Source organism: Myxine glutinosa, chromosome 2, assembly GCF_964187855.1.
Source record: "Myxine glutinosa chromosome 2, kmMyxGlut1.1, whole genome shotgun sequence".
Lineage (NCBI taxonomy): Eukaryota > Metazoa > Chordata > Myxini > Myxiniformes > Myxinidae > Myxine > Myxine glutinosa.
This window is the reverse complement of record NC_136262.1, coordinates 171605985-171628889: the sequence shown is the minus strand read 5'-3', so window position 1 is coordinate 171628889 and position 22905 is coordinate 171605985. Positions and strand designations below refer to the sequence as shown.

General features: G+C 44.5%; 1 protein-coding gene across 1 annotated transcript in view; it reads right to left on the bottom strand.

Moving 5' to 3' along the window:
• Positions 1-9884: 9884 nt before the first annotated feature.
• The window catches only part of LOC144890823 (uncharacterized), a 131024-nt gene continuing 118003 nt past the window's right edge, over positions 9885-22905 (bottom strand). Inside the window, exons 3-4 of the mRNA XM_078772672.1 lie at positions 11570-11690; positions 9885-9952 (exon numbers count right to left, since the gene is read on the bottom strand). Of these exons, the coding sequence (XP_078628798.1) occupies positions 9885-9952; positions 11570-11690 (189 nt within the window). The remainder of the gene's footprint in view (positions 9953-11569; positions 11691-22905) is intronic.

Sequence of the window (22905 nt, the reverse complement as noted above, 5' to 3'; positions counted from 1 at the left end):
AGTGAGGAGCAGGTAAGCTCGGGTGGCAACTTCAGTGGCAGAGGCGCACAGGTAGGTAGACCTGTTAGGGGAGCCACACGACTCGGCCCAGAAATTGTGCGAAGGCACAGGGAGTTGAATCGGGGGAGTGAGACCCCAAATTGGAGAGCGCCACAGTATGTGCAATGGGAGTTTGGTTCTTAGATCCGCATAGAGTAAGATGGCCAATGGTTTTGCAGGGAAAGACCCCGGGTAGTGTAAAGTGTGTTAATGTCATTTAGGAAGTAGTTAGGATTAAAAATCTCCTCGCACCATCTTCATCCGCTCACCTGAGGTGATGACGTAACTCCACACCATGCCATGGTTGTTTTGTTTTGTTTTTGCAAATGTTTTTGGGAATGTGAGACGCATCATGACGTGGGTGGGACATTGTGCTGGTTGTTCCATCTCTGCCTCCTTATGAGGATTGATGATGAATTGGGTGATGGCAAATTTGGATAGAGGGATTGTGGTAACGAATTTGGTATTAGGGGAGATATAGGGAAGACGTGACGATAGAGACGAATTGTAAATTGTTTTGTAAATACGGGGTAAGGGGCGAGGGTAGAGTAGGTGACGGGTGGGGTGGCGTACGTTAGGGACGAGCTTTCTCCGCTCGCTCTCCAGACGCGCCTCACTCTGCATTGCCTTTGTTGATGTGTACCCTTGCGCCCTTGCCCTCGCTGACTCTGCTTTGTCTTCCTCCCCCCTCCCCCTCCCCCCCCATGGACCGTGCTCTCTGGGCACTGAGGGAGAGCGTGCGGGAGCCGCATTTGTGTGCCCGAGCCCCTGCTGCCAGCTGCCTGGATCAATGCACCACTTATGGACCGCACGTCTTGCGGCCATGCATCACCATATGGACCACGGTTCTGTGGCCGAGCACCACACTGATGGACCCCACGTTTTGGGGCATGACCCCTCTGCTGGGACCGGCCACGATGGCCCAGGAAGATCTCGCTTGCGAACCTCGGTGAGGTGGCACCAAGCCTACAGGTGGACCACCCATAGTTGGCCCCTGTTGGCCATAAATAAAAACAGTGGACACGGTTGTGCTTTTTGTTTTATTACCACCAAATAGGCCGCAAGCAAGAACAATAAGATGCAGAACGACAACAACTGGAAGAAGCAGAGTGAGCAGCAAGGAACAGCAAGACCATCAGTTGTTTTATTGGTGCTTTGATTGGTGCTTTGATTGGTGCTTCGGTGCTTGCATGCCTGGGGATGCATTGCAATAAAATTCGGCATCCCTGGGCATGTGAGGTGGTGTATCGATGCAGTGCATGCTCTCTCCTCCCTCCCACAGGGTTCTTTTTCTTTTTGTTTCCCAAAGAGAAATGACAGGTCCTGGGTGGCAGTTTTGTAAATAATGTAATAATGTCACTTGTAAATAATGCTCCCCACCGGCTAAATGTATAGTTTGAGAATTAATTCCGCAATTCGGTTAATTGTGGGCGTGAATCTGTTAGGTAGGATGCAACGTAGTTGGGGGACATACTTATTTGTGTTTAAAACTGTCGCACTCAGGGTAAGGTTAATTGTAGAGGGAAATTACACCTGCGTGTCACATTAAGCTAAAGTTTTTTTCGGCCTGTGACGTTCCGTGAGGAATGAGGGTGCTGTGTTGCAGTTTTTAGAACCTTCACATGTAAATTTAGTTGTAAATTTCCTTATAAATAACCCCTTTGTACATTTCCCCTTAATTGGCTGTTAAATGAAATAATTGCACCGAAGTTAGTCCACATTGCAACACGTAGCAAATCATAGGCCCTTTCGTAGTTATATCATTATTCTGTGTTCCAGGTAAGGCCATGTGTCCAATAATTGACTCTCCGTTGCATCAAATCAAATAAGATAGGATCCCCTGCAATATCCCCATGGCCTCCTAAAAGTGCCAGTAAGGCAGCGTTCGCTGCCCTTTGGCTGGGGCTCGTTTGATTGCCCCAAGACGCCATTGCCCATGTGCTCCATCTCGGAGAAGAAGAGGGAGGAGCCGGCAGAGTACGGGCATGGCCCCACCTCGTCACCAAAGGTGGAGTCAGCCAGCCCTTACCAACCAACCAGGAATCAGTAGGCATGGCTTGAGAGGGCGGAGAGAGAAAGATCTGGCAGGTTCGTGAGGGTTCCACGGGGGTGGAGATAAAACCCGTTGCGCGGAGCCCCCACCGCAGTTCTGTGGAGGGAGGCGCTTGAGCAAGTTACGAGAGGGAGAGGGAGAGAGACACATGAGCAAGGAGCACAAGTTGAGAGGCTCGTTCATTCATTTGTTTGGCGCGAACGTCCTGCGGCGAATGAGAATCGGCACACCCTGCTCACGATACCAACCATCACTGACGACCGGGTTTTTCGTGGCTGAACAAGAACAAGTGTGCGCACGCGGACCTCGACGTCGTGCGGCGATCCTCGGACCTACCTGTCGCCCGTTCTGTGGACCGACTGTTCTTCTCTTCCCTCCATTCAATTCCTGCCTGCAATTCCCCATTCGTGTACGTGAGTTTGTCTTGTTTCGTCTTGTCCCTGGGAATAAGTTAAGCCTGTTTAAGGATTGCACTGTGTCTCCTCTTCTGTAAATTACCTTCGTTTCTTCCTTTGGTTTATTTGGTTTTGTACATAAATTAATAATAAATACCTGTTCCTCCTTATTCTTTGGTTTTCATTCTCGTCCGATCGCTTTCGTGATTTCTCCCGATTGAGTACCTGTGGCACGATTTTGGCCGAACCGCTTCGCAATCGGGTTTAGTCTATTGCTAACGGCTCGGATTCCGGACTGCTAAACCGCTCGGCAAAATACCATCTTGTCCGAGATTCGAGCGGTACTTGTCTCCCTGTTCTGCGGAGGGACTGATAAAGGTATTCGGGATAAACCCTGGACCAATAACCCTGATCAGCTCCACCCCGCAGAAGAGCGTTACAAGTACCAGGACCGGTCGGACGGCCAGCTTAAAAAGACGAGGGGATTAAACCCCCCTCGGTAAGGGGAGTGCCGTCCCCCGGATTCCGTAACAATATATATATATGTATATGTGTATATATATATATATATATATATATATATATATATATATACACATACATACATACACACACACACACACACACACACACACACACACACACACACACACACACACACACACACACACGGCCTTGCACTTTTTGGCACCCTTGCATTTTTTTCAAATAATACACCGTTTCTTCCAGAAAATTGTTAAAATAAAAAAAAATTGGGTATCCACAAATGTATTTCTTTGGTGTGCAGTGGAACAAAACAAAAAAAGCTGAAAAAATTACTAAATCTTAGCTTATTCCAAACAGAAACCATAAAATGACCTGGACAATATTATTGGCACCATTTCGAAAAAAATAAAAATTAAATACAGAATCGAGGCTGGTGTAAGACCTAACACATTTAACATGAAAACATGCACAGGCACATAAAACATACAATGAAGTGAGAGGGAGGCAAGAGAGGAAGGGAGAAGGAAGCATACACGCACAACAACACAACAGCTAAAACAGATCCTGTAGTTGCAAGGATCTGTTTTGGCATCTTTTTGTGCAAAGCAGTAATGTTGTCTGAATCCCAAGCAGATGGCTGATGACCTTGAGCAAAAGAAAGGGTGAAGAGAACAGACAGAGGGTGAGATAGAGCGGCAGAGCAGAATTTTAGGACCAAAGGGCTGATACCGTCTGGTCTAGTTGCAGAATCAGAATCGAGGTTTGACAGAAACTTCTCCACATTGTCAGGAGAGAAGGACACAGATTCCAGGAGCAGCCGGGTTCGACTGGGTAAGGTGGGTACAGAAAAAGATGGGTTTGGGACACAAGATTTAAAGGCAAACACAGAGTTGAGGCATTCGGCTTTTTCACATGCAGTGTCAGCTGTGTAGCCATTGGAGGTAAGGGAGGGGATGGAAGGGAAACAAACAATAGAAACAGATTTGACCAGACACCACCAGGATTTGGAGGAGGGAGACAGGTTTGAGAGTTCAGTCTTGAGAGTAGAGAGATATTGTTTCCTGGCTCTCCTGAGGGTAGACACACACTTGTTCCGAGCTTTCTGAAAGGAACTGAGATTCCTTCAGTTGGATTAGCCTTCCATGAGGCGAAGGCAAGTTGTTTTATGGCAACTGCCTCACTTCAAGCTTCAGTGTACCATGGACAGGAGGAAGGGTATGACAACTGAAGACGAGATGGGATAAGTCTGTGCATGAGAGAGAGCAGTTTACTTTGGAAGAATTCCCAGGAAGAGTTGATGTCAGAAGCAGTAGAGATGGGAGACCAGTCTAGATGATTGATGGCTGATTGAAGACAATGCCAGTCGGCCTGAGTGAAATGCCAGACTCGTCGTCGCTGAGGAAGCTCTCTGAGAATGGCCAGAGAGACGTCCACTTTAACAAGCAAATGATCAGAAGAACCGATTGGAGCAGAAGAAGAGCAGCAGACATTTGCAGGGAAGATTGTCATAACCAAGTCTAGAAGTGATGATGTACCGTTGACTGGGATCCGGGTCAGGAAATTGACAGATTGTGTTAGTCCCAGTGAGTCCCAGAAATCCTTTGCTGAGGTGCCATGGCTGGTGCAAGAGGTACCCACACCCAGCCAGCTGGCATGATGACAGTTGAAATCGCCACATATGAGGAAGAGAGAGTTGGAATGAGTGAATAGAAGTTGGTCCATGTTGTTAGACAGGGAGATGTAAATGGAGTCCTCACTGTTGTTAGAATTCTTTCTGACAAGTTGCGAGAAATAAATAGATTTCCAGCAGGTGATTCTCCTTTACTTTGGAATTGAACTCACCTGTGGTGAGTTGCAGGTGCCCACAATATAAAAATCACTCATTCAAGCAGTTTGAATAGAGAAAAGGAGCAATTATGCTGTTTTGTATCGCTGTGTGTACCACAATGAGCATGGAGAAAAGAAAGAAAACCAGTGAATTGTCTGAGGAGGGCAGACACAAGATTGTAGCCAAGCATGGACAATCTCAAGGCTACAAGTCCATCTCCAGAGACCTTGATGTTCCTGTGTCCACCGTACGCAATGTTATCGGGAAGTTTAAGGCCCATGGCACTGTAGTAAACCTCCCTGGATGTGGCCGCAAGAGAAAACTTGATCAAACATTGCAGCGAAGGATTGTTTGAATGGTGGAGAAAGCACCTCGATCAACTGCCAAACAGATTCAAGCTGACCTTCAGAAACAATGTACGACAGTTTCAACTCACACCATCCGTCGCCAACTCAATGAAAGGGGGTTCTATGGTAGGAGACCCAGGATGACCCCACTGCTGAGAGAGAGAGAGAGAGAGAGAGAGAGAGAGAGAGAGAGAGAGAGAGAGAGAGAGAGAGAGAGAGAGAGAGAGAGACGTGAGAAAGCCCGACTGGAGTTTTTCAAAACACACCTGAACAAGCCAAAATCCTTCAGGGAGAATGTCCTGTGGACAGACGAGACCAAATTATAGCTTTTTGGTAAAGCATATTATCTCTATGTTTACAGAAAACAAAATGAAGCCTTCTTAGAAAAGAACACCTTCCCTACAGTCAAACATGGAGGAGGTTCAGTGATGTTTTGGGGTTGCTGGGCTGCCTCTGGCACTGGGTGCCTTGAATGTGTGCATTGTGTCATGAAATCAGAAGATTATCAAGGCATATTTGAGCGTAATGTTCAACCCAGAATCAGAAAGCTGGGTCTCTGTCGAAGGTCATGGGTGTTGCAGCAGGGCAATGGCCCCAAACACACTTCAAAAAGCACCCAAGAATGGTTCAAGACAAAACGCTGGACTGTTCTGAAGTGGCCAGCAATGAGTCCGGATCTAAATCCCATTGAACACCTGTGGGGAGACCTGAAAACAGCAGTTGGGAGAAGGCATCCTTCAAATCTGGGAGAACTGGAACAGTTTGCACAAGAAGAGTGGGCCAAACTGCCAGTAGAGAGGTGTAGGAAGCTCATTCATGGCTATAGGAAGTGCTTGATTGCAGTTATTTTGTCCAAAGGCTGTGCTACCAAATATTAAGTCTGGGGTGTCAATAATTTTGTCAATGCCATTTCTTTTTATTTTGTGATTTAAAAGGATATATTAAGTTCTGAATCATAAACAAAGGTTCTGTAATATTAACAGTGAAATGAAGAATTGTGGAGACCAAATACTTTTGTGAATTTCCACTTATTTTGGAGAAAATTGTGAGTTATTTGAAAAAAGTGCAAGGGTGCCAATATTTTTGGCCACTTTTGTATATGTGTACATATATTGTTACTGGAACAGTGTTGGGAGGAGGATGGTAATAGATGTAATATAGATTAGCTATTTCCTTCATACATGTAGGCAATAAAAGTGTAGGTTTTGCTTTGTAAACATGTACCAAGCTGTCGATATGTTAGGGAGGATTAATCGTCTCCCTTTCATTAAATACGTGTCTAATCTTTAACCCTCTATCCCACCAATCAATACTCAAATTAACCCCAATGTCATCTGTCTGGGTGTTTTTCTTTTAATCTGGGTGCTGCCCATGAGAGAAGGGACATCAAACTAACTGGAGCAAGTCCAGAAACCAGTTACGACTAGTATGAGTATGGGTGAAAGAAAAGTTTTTTCCCATACTGTCTTGTAAAGTCTTACTGATTGTGTGTGGCTGAGTTAAGTTACCGTGCATAAGCCGTTTTGGGATTTTGAGGACACATGGGGTTTAAATAGTTCTGTATAGACGTTACGTGCCTTTCTCTCTCTCTCTATCTCTATCTCTTCTCTACCATTCGGTTATTGCTGTGCATTATCTCTGATTATTTATTATCATCATCTCTGAGTGGTTTGCAGTTTCATTCCTTTGGGCTTCACATCCCCGAAATTCAGAAATTCTACTATCCGTGGGCAATTAGTTGCCAGGAAGCACCACGTGAAAGAGTTTTGTATTTATATTGGGGGTATGTTATTCCCCCGGGATGTGCTCGGCCCGATATCTATACCACAGGGAATCACATTGCAGGCAGCAGAACTCGTTCGAGATCCTGAACACTGCCCCGACGGAAAGCTGTATTTGGCTTGCCCAGCAAAGAGTGTACGGTCTCCTTTTGAGACCCTCCCTGTGAGACCTCCAAGGTCAGGTATTGACCTTCTTCCACCAAAATGGTGACTGTCCGAGTGGAAAGTTTGTCCTTGTGTCCACCCTCAGTACACCGCAAAAATACATTATTATTTTGATTACTTTCTAAAGTTGTTCTCGTTTATTTATCCAACATCTTTCACTCGTTTCTTTGTTTTCCTATTATTCTACCTTTTCCCAGTCCTTTGACTTTTAACACCTGAACCATGACCCTCCCTCTCCTGAGGTGTCAAAATGAGTCATTCCCGCCACAATTAAGTACTCCCTGACCTCTGACCCTGCTCTGAAGCACACAACTACAACTCATTCCAACCCTAGATCAACCCTCGCCCCTATCATGTCCCCTTATTTTGCTCTAAAGCACGATTAATGCCTGAAATGTCAGCTTCTCCTTGCTTCCCACAGCAGATAGCATACTTCATTCAACGTGGGTAGGGATTAAACCCAGGTGAGACAGCTTAGAGGCGAGTGTGCATGTGTAACTCTAGCCCATCATTTCAGCCTAGTACCAGGATAATACCTCCTTTCCCTTTTCTGGGCCAAATACTCTTCCTCATAGACATATTTGACCTCTTTATTCAACTGTTAAATGTCGAAACTCCATTCACTGATGGTTTGTTCCTTATTCCTGAGAAATACTCTTCACAGAGCCTGGTGCTGGCTTTACGGTTAAGATGGCTGGCTTGAGATCTTAGGGTCCTGAGTTAAAGCCTCTGTCGTGACGTTGAAATAACGCCACGTGGGTTGACTCAGTCTGTCATCCTTCCAAGGTCGAAACATTGAGTACCAGTTTACTGGTAGCAAGGGCATTGCATCAGCGGCACCCCCAGAAAATGATGCAGCCAAGCAAGCCACAGGCTGCAAACAAACCACTCCTCACAGCAGCTTTGAGACCTCCAAGATCAGGTTTTGGTAGTCTTGATAATGCCCATTTGCTCACAATGCCTTCATCAACATAGATACTAGATACTTCATCAACAGCCTCATCATGAATGGCTGATTTTTCATCCCCTGGTGTGGCTCTCCCTTATTCTTGGGAGAGAAAAGCTGTGAGAATAATTATTTCACACCATAACAATGTGGTGCAGGACCTGATGCTTGACTACCACAGCACAGTTGACAACCTGTCATTTACAATTTTCTCTCAGGCCTCATCACAAGCAAATTTTCACTCACTCAACAATCCCGATGTTGGCTTAATAGTTAAGAGGGCTGGCTTGAGATCTTAGGGTCTTGAGTTTGAGCCCCTGTGGTGACATTGAAATAACACCAGATGGGTTGACTAAGCCTGTCATCCTTCCAAGGTCGGAAAAATGAGTAGCAGCTTACAAACAAGTAGGAACAGGGGCACTTCCTCAGTGGCACAACCGCTGTTTTTACATTGCCTCTCCACCTGAAGGTTGTGCCTGATCAACCCCTGTGGCCGCCTCACTACCTGAAGGTCGACTTTGATCAAACTCTTACTGCCGTACCTCTACTGTTGGGGCCTGCATTGGGGCCTATTGCTGGGCCTGCATTGGGGCCTACTGTTGGGGCCTGAATTGGGGGCTCGTCCAGGATCTGGATTATATGATACCTGTCTTGGATTTTTTTTTCCCTTCTCATTATTGGGTTTTCTCATTGGAAGATAATTTGACTTTTGTTTACGGTGCTGGTACTTCTATATTTACTGCAGTCGTACACCATGGCTGAGGAGATGGATTTTGAAGTAAAGGAATTTGTGGAGAAGAAGGGGCTATCGGTGCAAGATGTAGAACGGTTATGCAAGGTAGAGTTACGAGCTATAGCTGATCATCTTGGGGTTAGTGGGACATCTGGTATGATCATGGCAGATATTGAGACACAAAAGCTTGAGTGACAGAACTTCTTCAAGAGGATTGTTCAGAAAGTAGATGGGAGGGTTGTCCAGACTGTCTTTTCGGAGAGACAAAGTGAGAGCGTGAGATTTGTCAGGATTGAAGGACATGTTCTACATGTTTGACCAGTTTGTGATATTGTCCAGGTCTGCAGAGTGAAGAGAGGCTGCTGCCTGCCGATCTGAGGGATGAGATATGGAGCGGCAGAGAGTGGAGTCATCAGCAGAGAGATAGAGAGGATTTTCCAGAGAGTCGGAGAGATCATTAATGAAGACCAAAAAAAGCACTCTTCCTCACAAAGTCTCCAATGTCACTTCACCTTCTTACCCACAGCGATTAGTCGACCAATTATTGGACACCGGGAGAAAATTAATTGCCTTTATATTTTTCAGCTGATACAAATCGATTCTATTCTTTACAAAAAGTAGTTGTCATTACTAATTATAAAATCTTACAATGTATCCATGTTGGCATCTTACTCATCAGGTACTTTGTCTGCCAAGTGTCAGTCCAAGTCCCATGCACATCTGTGTCTTTTGATATCACTGGGGAATGTCCACAAGTATTCGTTACTTGTTTTGCTCATTCATGAGCCTTTAACCTTTTGCAGAAGGTGGAGGAGAGTCTGCAGGCCAATGTCAATGTGACAAAACCAACACAGGGAAATGAGGCATAATCGAGAGAGTTCTCCACATTTGTTGTTGATGGAGCTGTACCTGTCTTCTTTTTTGGTGTTCCGTTTGAAGGCAGATTGACTGCTGCCAAAGTATCCCCGTGGCAAGGATTAACTATGTGGGTTGCCTTTGCATTTCCAATGGTGGTAAATGCAGGAATTTGGAACTTGGCAAGGATACCGGAGATAGCTCGCCTACTCTTCATGAAAGACACTTTGGCATATTTAATGTCCACCAAGTAGAGCTAGCGGACAGGACTCCCAGTGTAACATCCATCTGAGGGATAGCACAAACATTGATGAATCACCCTGCCTGCAAAACACCAATATTGTAGTTAATTGCTGGGTTTAGATTCAAACCCAGGTTAAGCAACTCAGGAGTGTGAATCCCTGTAGGCTATCTTCTAGCCTGTATGTTCATTAACTTCACATTAAGTTACAAATTTGAGCTCCATACAAACATCTTCAATACTCCCAGTGAAAATTCTGACCTTGTATCAATGAACACGTTTTCATTACAATGAATGTTGGGCCAGTGTACCCTTGCAATTTTTTTTTACTCGCAACTCAGACCCCAATAATTGCACAGTTATACAAACAAATCTTTCCACTGCTAAGGTATTGTAATGTCATGAAGTATCAGCACTTGCTCTTGTTTTCGAAAATGGAGTTAAAACATAGCCCGCTTCCCACGGGATGTGGGTGGCGTTTCAAAGCACAATGGTCTTAGCGAGAGACGTTAAGACTTATTGTCTGCTCACCATTGTCATGCTGAGAAGAAGGGCAGCTAGTCAAAATTAGCAGGTGGTAAATTATAGGCCTGTTAGAGTCCCTGTGTTTCATTGCAGACTGAGCAGTGGGCTAGCAGAAAACACTTGGCATCGCATCAAACAGAATTTGAATGACACGACTGGGAAGCAAAATCCTTCCTCGGGATTACTGGGGAACCCTGCTGTATCAACGAGATGAGTGAGGTGTTTGCATTTACCGGTAAATGATGCATCAAAATTCACCACGTTTGCCTAATGTTGTGGAAATTTGCGATTTCGTATTTTGCTCCTGGTTTTAGGGCTATTGCAGCTCATGCTGTAAACTCTATGAAACAAAATGGCTGGAAACCACAGTGAGGCAGTGATAGTATGAGAGCTCCTGCAACAAAAGATCGCATTGCTGCTGTCACTGTTGCTCTTGCATCTGCCCATCACTCTGACGGTCCTTAGCTCAATCGTGCGATGTTTCTGCCTCGTTGGCAACCCTGGATCCTGTTAACCCACTCAACATTGAACAACCATTTGTAAGAGCAAAAATACATTTTTGGATGACTCGTAGTGCACACACTGTGCTGATGTAATGCTCCAATGGGTTTGTGAGCTTCAAATATCATACTTGATGGGCATTAATAATTCCGTTAGGATATATCTTTTGGATCATTTTCACAACTTATTTTTTGCCTTTGACGGACTATAAATCACTAGTCTGCATTTTGCATTCTGTCATCAATCAACGTCTGCATTCTGTTATCTTGCTGTAGCATTGAGCTGTCAAAGACACAAGTGGTTAACACAGATCTATCTAAATATAAAAAGGACAGGGTTACGTCTATAACATCAACCTTTGTAAACAGAAGTGATGCTTTTGCTCTACGAAGGTTAGTGGGCCTTGGCTTTCCTCAATCAATCTCGATTTGGTACGTAAAGGATGTGAGGGAAGGTGCAGACAATGAAGGAGTGATGGTGAAGGAAAATGGGAAGGGGAAGAGGGTTTCATTTCAGCAAGGTGGATGCGACCATTCTGTCTTGGCCAAAGCAAGATGGCCGATAGCAGATGAAGGTTTTTGCAATATTTTTGAATGGATGCCTCTTTATGCAATACTTTGACAGCCCATAGGTTGTGTGGAAAATTAGTCTGGTGTAGTTTGCGTGTTGCATACCCCGTAGGCTCACTCGACCTGTGCGAGCATCTACACCAAAGAGGTGCCGTGCACGTGCAGATGTGAGAGCACCCAGTGCATAACGAACCTCTCCATTAGCTCCTTCATCTGGATCCCAGGCCTGGTGATGTGTGACAAACACGCAAACATGCATGTGAACACCCACCCAAATAGTTTTCACTTCAATGAGCATATTACATGACAAATAAAAGCTATATCAATGCACATAATTAATTCCATAATATATGACATTGAAGGAATTATTTTATGATGGTTATCCCTCTTAAAGCCATCAGGACAACTTGGGACAACAATTAAATGCTAACTAGTGTTGACCAAAATCTCCCCAACCAAAAAATGCACAAAAAGAAAATCAACAATACTTGAAAAAATAACATACCGGTACAGTAACTGGTGAAAGTTAACTCAATTTTTTACATATTTTTAACAAGTAAACATTTGTGAGGTATTTATTATGCTTAATGAAAAAAATAGGAAACCTTTAAAAATACTCATGTTACCAAACCACAAGAAAAACCAATTTCAGATACAAATTAAACTTCAGAACAAATATATAATATATATATACTTTTTAATTCTGAGGAGTTTTCCAAAACTCATTAATCTCATTAATTCTGAGGCGTGTATATATATATATATATTATATATACTAGCTGAATGCACCCGGCATTGCCCGGGTTCTTTTTGAATGAATTTAATCTTCTGTACATAGGTCTGACGCGAGCCCAGTATCAGTTAGTGCTCAACGATTCCTTGTTCTTTCTTCTGTCGGACCCGCGAGAGAGAATTTTGTAAGCATGTATTGCAATCAGTCAGATATTCCTATTAAGTGCATAAGTTGAACTTCAAGAGAATTTTGAAAGAAGCAGAAGATTTATTGCGAAATGGGCCCAGCCCGGCCGAGGCGGCCTCGACCGGCCTCGCCACCTAGCCTATAAACTTCCCGGGGCCCGTCCCCACATTTTTTGCTTCAGAGGTTTCCTCCTATCTTTCACCGTTCAGGAGAATAGCACGTGCAGATAAACAAACAAATGAAAAATCGGTCAGAGACCAAGGACTTGCCGGAATGTACTTTTTTTTATCGGCCATTTTGGACAAATATGGCGGCCGAACCACATGACCGATGACTTCATCATTATTTGTTTTCTAAACCAATTTATTCCTTGATGATGCTCAAGAAATTTCATCTTGATCGGATGAAGTTTTGTACTTGTCGAATTATGACGTCATAATGGAGGCACCGATGACTTCATCATTAACATATTTTATTCCCCCATGGAGAGTTCTTTAAAATGAGCCATGTCTCAATTTTTTCTATTCAACACTTTCGGGGATATAGAGGTGCAATTTTTTTCGGTTTTTCCAAGATGGCGGCCAAACCACGCGACCGATAACGTCATCAATTGGGCACAGTCTATTCCAGGGCAAGACAAGTATGTGTGTAAAGTTTGGCGATTCTACGTGCACCGGTGTAGACGTAGTGCTGCGCACAGCCAGACAGACAGACAAACAGACAGCCAGATGAAAAATCGGTCAGAGACCGAGGACTTGCCGGAATATACTTTTTTATCGGCCATTTTGGACAAAAATGGCGGCCGAACCATGTGACCGATGACGTCATAATTATTTGTTTACTATCATCTATTTTGTCATCATTATCTAAACTAATTTATTCCTGGATTATGCTCAAGAAATTTCATCTTGATCGGATGAAGTTTTGTACTTGTCGAATTATGACGTCATAATGGACGCACCTATTACATCATCATGAACATATTTTATTCCCCATGGAGGGTTCTTTACAATGAGTCATGTCTCAATTTTTTCTATTCAGCACTTTCGGAGATATAGAGGTGCAACGTTTTTCGGTTTTTCCAAGATGGCGGCCGAACCACTTGACCGATGACGTCATCAATTGGGCACAGTCTATTCCAGGGGAAGACAAATATGTGTGTAAAGTTTGGCGATTCTACCTGCAACGGTGTAGACGTAGTGCTGCGCACAGACAGACAAGCAGACAAACAGACAGATGAAAAATCGGTCAGAGACCGAGGACTTGCCGGAATGTACTTTTTATCGGCCATTTAGAACAAATATGGCGGCCGAACCACGTGACCGATGATATCATCATTAACATATTTTATTCCCCATGGAGAGTTCTTTACAATGAGCCATGTCTCAATTTTTTCTATTCAGCACTTTCGGAGATATGGAGGTGCAAAGTTTTTCGGTTTTTCCAAGATGGCGGCCGACCACGTGACATATGACGTCATCATTAACATATTTTATTCCCCATGGAGAGTTCTTACCAATGAGCCATGTCTCAATTTTTTCTGTTCAGCACTTCCGGAGATATGGAGGTGCAAAGTTTTTCGGTTTCTCCAAGATGGCGGCCGACCACGTGACATATGACGTCATCATTAACATATTTTATTCGCCATGGAGAGTTCTTTACAATGAGCCATGTCTCAATTTTTTCTATTCAGCACTTTTGGAGATATCGTGGTGCAAAGTTTTGCCGTTTTTCCAAGATGGCGGCCGACCACGTGACTGATGACGTCATCATTAACATATTTTATTCCCCATGGAGAGTTCTTTACAATGAGCCATGTCTCAATTTTTTCTGTTCAGCACTTTCGGAGATATGGAGGTGCAAAGTTTTTCGGTTTTTCCAAGATGGCGGCCGAACCACGTGACTGATGACTTCATCAGTAACATATTTTATTCCCCATGGAGAGTTATTTACAATGAGCCATGTCTCAATTTTTTCTGTTCAGCACTTTCGGAGATATGGAGGTGTAAAGTTTTTCGGTTTTTCCAAGATGGCGGCCGAACCACGTCACCGATGACGTCATCATTTGGGCACAGTATATTAGAGGGCAAGACCAATATGTGTACCAAGTTTGGCGATTCTACGTGCAACGGTGTAGACGCAGTGCTGCAAACAGACAAACAGACAAACAGATGAAAAATCGGTCAGAGACCGAGGACTTGCCGGAATGTACTTTTTTATCGGCCATTTAGGACAAATATGGCGGCTGAAACACCTGACCGATGACATCATTAACATATTTTATTCCCCACGGAGAGTTCTTTACAATGAGCCATGTCTCAATTTTTTCTGTTCAGCACTTTTGGAGATAGAGGTGCAACGTTTTTCGGATTTTCCAAGATGGTGGCCGACCACGTGACATATGACGTCATCATTAACATATTTTATTCCCCATGGAGTTCTTTACAATGAGCCATGTCTCAATTTTTTCTATTCAGCACTTTCAGAGATATGGAGGTGCAAAGTTTTTCGTTTTTTCCAAGATGGCGGCCGAACCACGTGACTGATGACATCATCATTAACATGTTTTATTCCCCATGGAGAGTTCTTTCCAATGAGCCATGTCTCAATTTTTTCTATTCAGCACTTCCGGAGATATGGAGGTGCAAAGTTTTTCGGTTTTTCCAAGATGGCGGCCGAAACACGTGACTGATGACGTCATCATTTACATATTTTATTCCCCGTGGAGAGTTCTTTACAATGAGCCATGTCTCAATTTTTTCTGTTCAGTACTTTCGGAGATATAGAGGTGCAAAGTTTTTCGGTTTTTCCAAGATGGCGGCCGAACCACGTCACCGATGACGTCATCAATTGGGCACAGTCTATTCCAGGCCAAGATGAATATGTGTGCAAAGTTTGGCGATTCTCCGTGCAACGGTGTAGACGCAGTGCTGCAAACAGACAGACAGACAAACAGACAGACAAACAGACAAACGAACAGCTCAACATACTTGCCGGAAAATTTTTTCCGGCAAGTAACAAACCAACCGATCAACATACTTGCCAGAATCTTTTCTGGCCAGTAACAAAAACTTTCTTTTATATATTAATATATATATATATACAGTCACGTGAAAAAGTAAGTACACCCCATGTAAAGTTTTGACTTTTTCAACATATTTCAACATACAGCTATTTGATCTTCATTTCAACAATATTGATTGATAAAGGTGATATAATATAACAAATACCATGAAACATTTACATTTTGTAGTCCATTGTATAATTTAAATAAACATAAATGCAAATTTCGCATGTGGAAAAAGTAAGTACACCCCTACATTTATCACTACTTCAAATGCCGAAATTAGAATCAGGTGCACCAGCTCAGATGCAAATGATTAGAACATCATTAGAGAGGATCTTGGAGGAACCTGTCTAATTTAAACCTCAGACATTTAGTTTGGTTTGCTCTTTGTTGTTGAAGTGTGCGGCATCACAATGCCTAGGTCAAAAGAGCTCTCTGAGGCCTTCAGAAAGAAGGTTATAGATGCCTACGAGTCTGGGAAGGGATTTAAAAAGATCTCCAAACAATTTGAAATCAATCACTCGACTGTCCGGAATATCATCTACAAGTGGAGAAGATTCCAAACAACTGTCAACTTGTTCAGGCCAGGCCGCCCCAGCAAGTTCAGCCCGAGAGCAGACTGCAAGATGCTGAAAGAAGTCTCTAAGAACCCCAGAATGTCATCACGGGACCTACAGGTAGCTCTTGCCACTGTTGATGTCAAAGTGCACCAGTCTACCATTAGAAAGAGGCTGCACAAATTTGATCTACATGGGAGGTGTGCCAGGAGGAAACCTTTGCTGTCCAGAAAGAACATCAGGGCAAGACTAAAGTTTACCAATGAACACCCAGGCAAAGACCAGCACTTCTGGAACAATGTGCTCTGGACAGGTGAGTCAAAGGTAGAGCTATTTGGCCACAGTACCAGAAGACATGTTTAGCAAAAACCAAAGACAGCATTTGACCACAAGAACCTGATACCAACTGTAAAGCATGGTGGTGGAAATATTATGGTTTGGGGCAGTTTGCTGCATCAGGGCCTGGGCAGTTCACCATCATGTAATCCACTATGAATTCTTCATTGTACCAGAGGGTGCTTGAGGATAATGTGAGGCCATCTGTCGGAAAGTTGAAGCTCAACCGAAGGTGGACCTTGCAACATGACAATGATCCTAAAAATACCAGTAAATCCACCAAGGAATGGCTGAAAAGAAAGAAATGGAGGGTTCTGAAATGGCCAAGTCAAAGCCCGGATCTAAATCCCATCGAGATGTTGCGGGGGGATTTGAAACGAGCTGTGCATGCAAGAAACCCCTCAAACATCGCACAGCTGAAAAAATTCTGCATGGAGGAATGGGCAAAAATTTCTCCCAGTCGATGTCAGAGACTGGTAGACAGTTATAAGAAATGCCTACTTGAGGTTGTTTCTGCCAAAGGGGGCAATACCACCTGTTAGAGCCAAGGGTGTACTTACTTTTTCCACATGTAAAATTTGCATTTATGTTTATTTAAATTATACAATGGACTACAAAATGTAAATATTTCATGATATTTGTTATATTATATCACCTTTATCTATCAATATTGTTGAAATGAAGATCAAATAGCTGCATGTTGAAATATGTTGAAAAAGTCAAAACTTTACATGGGGTGTACTTACTTTTTCACGTGGCTGTATATATATACATATTGTGAAGTCCATGGCCAATGAAGACCAGCCCTGGACAGATAGCCAAACAGTTAATTTTGAGGCGTATTTCAAAATTTGGCGGGATTATCTTTTCGCGTGCGGGGGGGAAAGGCCCCAAAGCCTTAACTGAACGGATAGCCACCACATGGTTTATAACTCGAATCCACAGACAAGTAAACGAACACGACACAAAAGTAAAATGCAACAAATAATGAATTTAATGAAATAATTGTGAGACGTTAAAATGGCAAAAGAAATGTTGAGGTAAAAAAAGCATATATTCCCTAATTTGAGACGTATCCACTCAGACACATGAAACATACAAGGGAATGATCGAGGAAATAAAAAGAAAATCCCCCCTTTGTCTTTGGCACTCAGCTCTGGTCTCGAGGAGCACTTGGTGGGGTCGCCTCGAAACACGGTGCGGGAAACGCACAAGATGGCGCAAATCACCACACAGCACACTGGTCCGTGAAGTGATGGCAAAATGTCCTCCTCCTCCGGTCGTTCCACGCTCCATAAAGCTCCGATGAAGCACCCCTCGTGATTCCGACTGCCCTGATCCTCTATGGCTGTATTTTCTTTGCAAACGCACATGAGCCAAAAATGTGCCACCACCCGCGACCAAGCCCAGAACCCGAGAGTGATGAAATACGACCGCTCGCCACAAAGCCCAGGACAGAGAGAGAGCCAAACTGCTGCGATCGTCCGCCACGCAGCCAGTACCAGAGAGACAGAGGGAAGAGGGACTCGCCCTCCTTTGTCCCTCGCTGACATCACGCGCCACCAATCCCAATGTATCATCCCATCTCCATGGCCAATCATCCCATTCAGGGCAGAGCCTCACGGCCTTCTTGGCACCCATCGTTAAGGCTCGGGGTGGCAGGGTTTACTTGCCAATTGGCAATGTCTGGTTATACTGTTGGCGATGGTGGTTTAATGGCCGTTGTTGTAATTGTTGTTGTCATGGCGGCCCTTTTTCGATAAAATAAAACAGTAGGGGAAATCATAGGAGGCAATACATACGGGTAATTATTCATCTTATGCCCCATAACTAATTAACACAAAACCACCCTCTGTGTGGCAACACATAAACACTCTTAACCTCAACGTTTACCCTGCTTACGTACATTGAAATGGGCTTTCTACACGTCACGCGGTCCATGCTAAACTAAGCCATCCCACCTTTCCTATGAGATTCATCTCTACCCCCACAAACATAGTGGGCTCGGCCCACTACGCTCGCCTCACCATGCGTCGTTATAGAGGAACGGGCTTGTTTTAGCTGAGGATAATGACTGTAACTGAGTTGCTGTCTTGTCATGGTTTACACCAATCATAATTCAAACAATTATTTTGCACAAATGTATTTGTAATATACGTGATATTACATTTTATAAACAATTGAAGTTTAAAATATATATATATATATATGTATATATTGGAAAAAATTTCAAAGAAAATACCCTGAGGACATACACACGGGAGAGGTAGGTGCATACCAGAAGTTTGGTAGGATTTCACAAAAGTTTGAGGGAGTAGTTCAGTGACAACACAGACACTGCACATATATACTGACACACTTTGAAAACACAAAACGGACTTTGGATGCTATAATATGACAAACAACCGGTGGAACTGAAAGGTGTTTACTATGGAAGGAAAACAGGTTAATCAGTCGACAAACCACAAAATAATATTGTCCTGACAGCAATCCCATAAGATGTCACACGTCATCAAACAGTCCCACCCTCCACCTCAAAGTCAGTATCTATTGTGTCCACCTTTTGCACGTGCACAAGTCTGATAGTGGCATCAGCGATGTTCCTCCACTCATTCTGTAATGCCTGACCCAACGCAGCAACTTTGTGTGGTGGCGGCTGACGTCGGTGTACACGTCGCCCTAACTCATCCCAAAGGTGCTCGATAGGGTTTAAGTCTGGGGACAAAGCTGGCCAATTGTTAGGGTTAGGGTTAGAGTTAGTTGTTCGGGTTAGGGTTATACAAAGTGCGTTTTCAAAGTGTGTCAGGTTGCGTTTTCAAAGTGTGTCAGGTTGCGTTTTCAAAGTGTGTCAGGACATATTTTTGTTTGTGCCAATTTGAACCATTGCCCATAAGGGATTAATCATGCTGCGAGATGCCACCTATAGGTTGCAGTATAAAGCTACATGCTGGTGACATCACAGTGTTGCTGTAGGTTGGAAAACAGATTCTAATCATTTTTGTTTCCAACCGCAAAACTGTTCTCCTAATGGTGCTATTTTAAGGCAATAGTTAATGCGTTTGTGTGGCAGAGATGCTTGTTGTCCACAAATCATGCAGCAATGGGGTTGAGGTGCATGTGTAATGTTATTGGGCAGCCTTGATAGACGGTGTGCCTTGGCCATGGGGTCAAGGTGCACGTCCAAGGCTGTTCAAATGTTTGATTCTTTACCTTTTTTCATCGTAAAAAAGGCAGGCCTTAGCTCTGGCCTCATAAGAGCTCGAATAAGGATGGAGCATTCTGTAGTTATGTAATTTTCTCTGCTCATGCCATTTTCAACCATTGCTCAAATGACTTGATTCACGACGCAAGCCACCCTCCTCCCCACCCCACCCCCAACCTCCCCTCACCTCCCCCCAACTCCCCAACCTCCACAACCTCCACCCTTATAGGGCTCGCAGTCTAGCACAAAATTACGGTGACATCACAGTGTTGCTTCAGATTGGAGAACAGATTATGATCATGGTATATTAGGGTGGTCGTAATTTTTGAAGTTCAAGGTTTCAACACTCTTACCCACTCATTTTGCTCCAATATACAAATAAATAAATCACACCAAATTTTATCCATATTGATCGATGTGTAGGTGTTGCTCAATTATGTTGAAGTTTTACATTTTATCTGCACATTCTGAATATTGTTACATATTTATGGGAATGTATGTGAAGTACCATTCAGGTTGCTTATCCGTGTGTATTATATTAAGGGTTGTTGTGATGGGAGGGTCAGGAGCCCTTCGGAACCAGTGGCCGGAAACGGAAGTGGCCGGAAACGGAAGAAAAAAAAGACACGAGGAGAAAAAGGACGGGGATTCTTCTTCCTCGCCCCGCGAGGACGAGAAGGTGGAATCGACCTTGCGCTGCGCGGAAAACAGAGGCGTTCCGAAACCCGTTTGGCGAGAGGAGTTACCTGGCCGCGTAATTACCTTTGGGCACGTGAAGTCCCCGTGAGTTCGTGCACGGAACCAAGCGATCGCCCGTTGGGCCGCGCGCGCGTTACAAACCGCGCTCGGTTTTGCCCCGTCTACAAGGACGCGTACGGGTCGCACTTTGGAGCCTCGCACGCGTTACAAATCGCGCTCGGTTTTGCCCCGTCTACAAGGACGCGTACGGGTCGCACTTTGGAGCCTCGCGCGCGTTGGAAGCCGCGCTGGGTTGCCCCGTTGCGTGGCAAGGAGGTGCGCTGCAACAGCTGTCCCCAGTACGAGACGGCACGTTTGGAGCACGTCCGCCCAGGGTTCGTTCAACCGCCCGTGTGCGGAGACGAGAGACATTGGGGGATACATTGACCACGGAGGGAGTCAGGAGTGGGGCTCACGTGAGGAATCTATAAGATGGCCATCTTAGAGTTTGTGTAGATGAGTGTACATCTTTGTAATATTGATTGTGCATTGTTGATGGTTGTTGATTGCTCAGTGAATATATTATTGATTATTCCGGATCCTTGGTGTGGGGTTTCTTCTTGACCGGAATTCATATTGATTGCGTTACGAAAGCGTATAAACCATAGATCTTTCTGGCGGGGTCCCTCCCACGGTCCGGGGGTCACCAAGACCAGGTAGTTACCGGGAGGACCACGTAACAGAATTGGGGGCTCGTCCAAATTACGATTTGCGGTTTCGCAATTGGGTCTACGTCCGGGATTTAAAATTGTACAAAGTAATAAAATAATAATTTTAATTAATTAAAATTTATTAATTAATTATTAATTGGTAAATTTTTTTGTGAGAAATTGGGGTAAAATCTTGGGTGAAGGTTAACAGGTGTTAACGATAGGCACCATGGCGTTTGTGGCACAGAACTTTGGGGTAACACCGAGTGAGGCACAGTTCCGAGCGTTGCTAAAGTCGGACCTCTTGAAATTGGCCAAACATTTTAACTTGGAGGTCCGAACTAATTTGAGGAAGGCAGAGTTGCAGGCCACGGTGATACAATCTATGGTGGGATTAGGAAAATGGGACGAGTTAGCCTGGGAGTGGCTACCCGAAGAACCAGAAGACGTTGAGCTCCGGAAACTGGAGTTGCAGTTACGGAGCCAGGAACGGATTAAAGAAGAAGAAAGGAAAGCAGAAAAGGAAAGAGCAGAAGAAGAAAGGAAAGCAGAAGAGAGGAGGGAAGAGAAACAAGCGGAGGAAAGGAGAGTGGAACGAGAACTCCAGGAACGGATTAAAGAAGAAGACAGGAAAGCAGAAAAGGAAAGAGCAGAAGAAGAAAGGAAAGCAGAAAAGGAAAGAGCAGAAGAAGAAAGGAAAGCAGAAAAGGAAAGAGCAGAAGAAGAAAGGAAAGCAGAAGAGAGGAGGGAAGAGAAACAAGCAGAGGAAAGGAGAGTGGAAAGAGAACTCCAGGAAAGAAGAGAAAAGGAACAAGCAGAGGAAAGGAGAGCTGCAAGGGACCTCGAAGCAGAGGAGAGAAAAGCGGAAAGGGAATTAAAGGAACGTGACATGGAGCTTCAGCAAGAAATCAAATTCAAGGAGCTGGAGTTAATGAGAGAACGGGGAGAGGCACCACCCTTGCTGACGGGGTCGACACCTAACCAGAAAACCTGGGATGTGGGCAGACATGTGAGGCTGGTTCCACCGTTCAGTGAAAAAGAAGTCGCGAAATTTTTTCCACACTTTGAGAAAGTGGCTCGACAATTAAACTGGCCGGAGGAGGCATGGACCATACTCGTGCAAAGTGTGCTGGTGGGGAAAGCCCAGGAAATTTATTCGGCGCTACCAATGGACCAATGTGCAGATTATGAGGTACTGAAGAAGCACATCCTCAAAGCCTATGAGTTGGTTCCGGAAGCTTACAGGCAAAAATTCAGGAATGCCAGGAAGAGGGAGAGTGAGACCCATGTGGAGTTTGCCAGAGTGAAAGAAAACATGTTTGATCGGTGGTGTGAGTCAAAAGGAGTCGGGAAAGACTTCGAGAAATTGCGGGACTTGATCCTGGTGGAGGAATTCCAGCAGTGTGTCCACGAGGACATCAAAGTGTACCTGCAGGAAAAGAAGGTACCAAAGTTGTGGGACGCAGCCACCATGGCAGATGATTATGCCTTAACCCACCGAATAGGGGTCCAGGAACCTAACTCCTCGCCTAGATCTCCGCAGGGGAGGTGGGGAACAGCAGGTGCGGAGAACGACCATACATGGCGGCGGCCTCGAGAGGATTATGGGGACAACTATGATACCCCACCGGTTCGAAATCGGAGGGATGAGGGCCCAAGACAAACTTATAGTTCGGGGGGCCCGAGGCAGACCACGAGTTTTTCCTCCGGGCCTACTTGCGCTTTTTGCAAGAAACCTGGACACTTGATGTCCAGTTGTTACCGCAGGAAAAGCGAAGACCCAGAGCGGAGTCCGACTACTACGACTCCAAACGCAATGGCCATTGTGAGAAATCGCCATCAAAAGGGTTACCAACCCTTTATTTCAGAGGGGTTTGTGTCACGGGATGGAGCCTCGACTAACCGGAAACCGGTTAGGATATTGAGGGACACAGGGGCACATCAATCTTTAATGCTTGAAGGCATTTTGCCA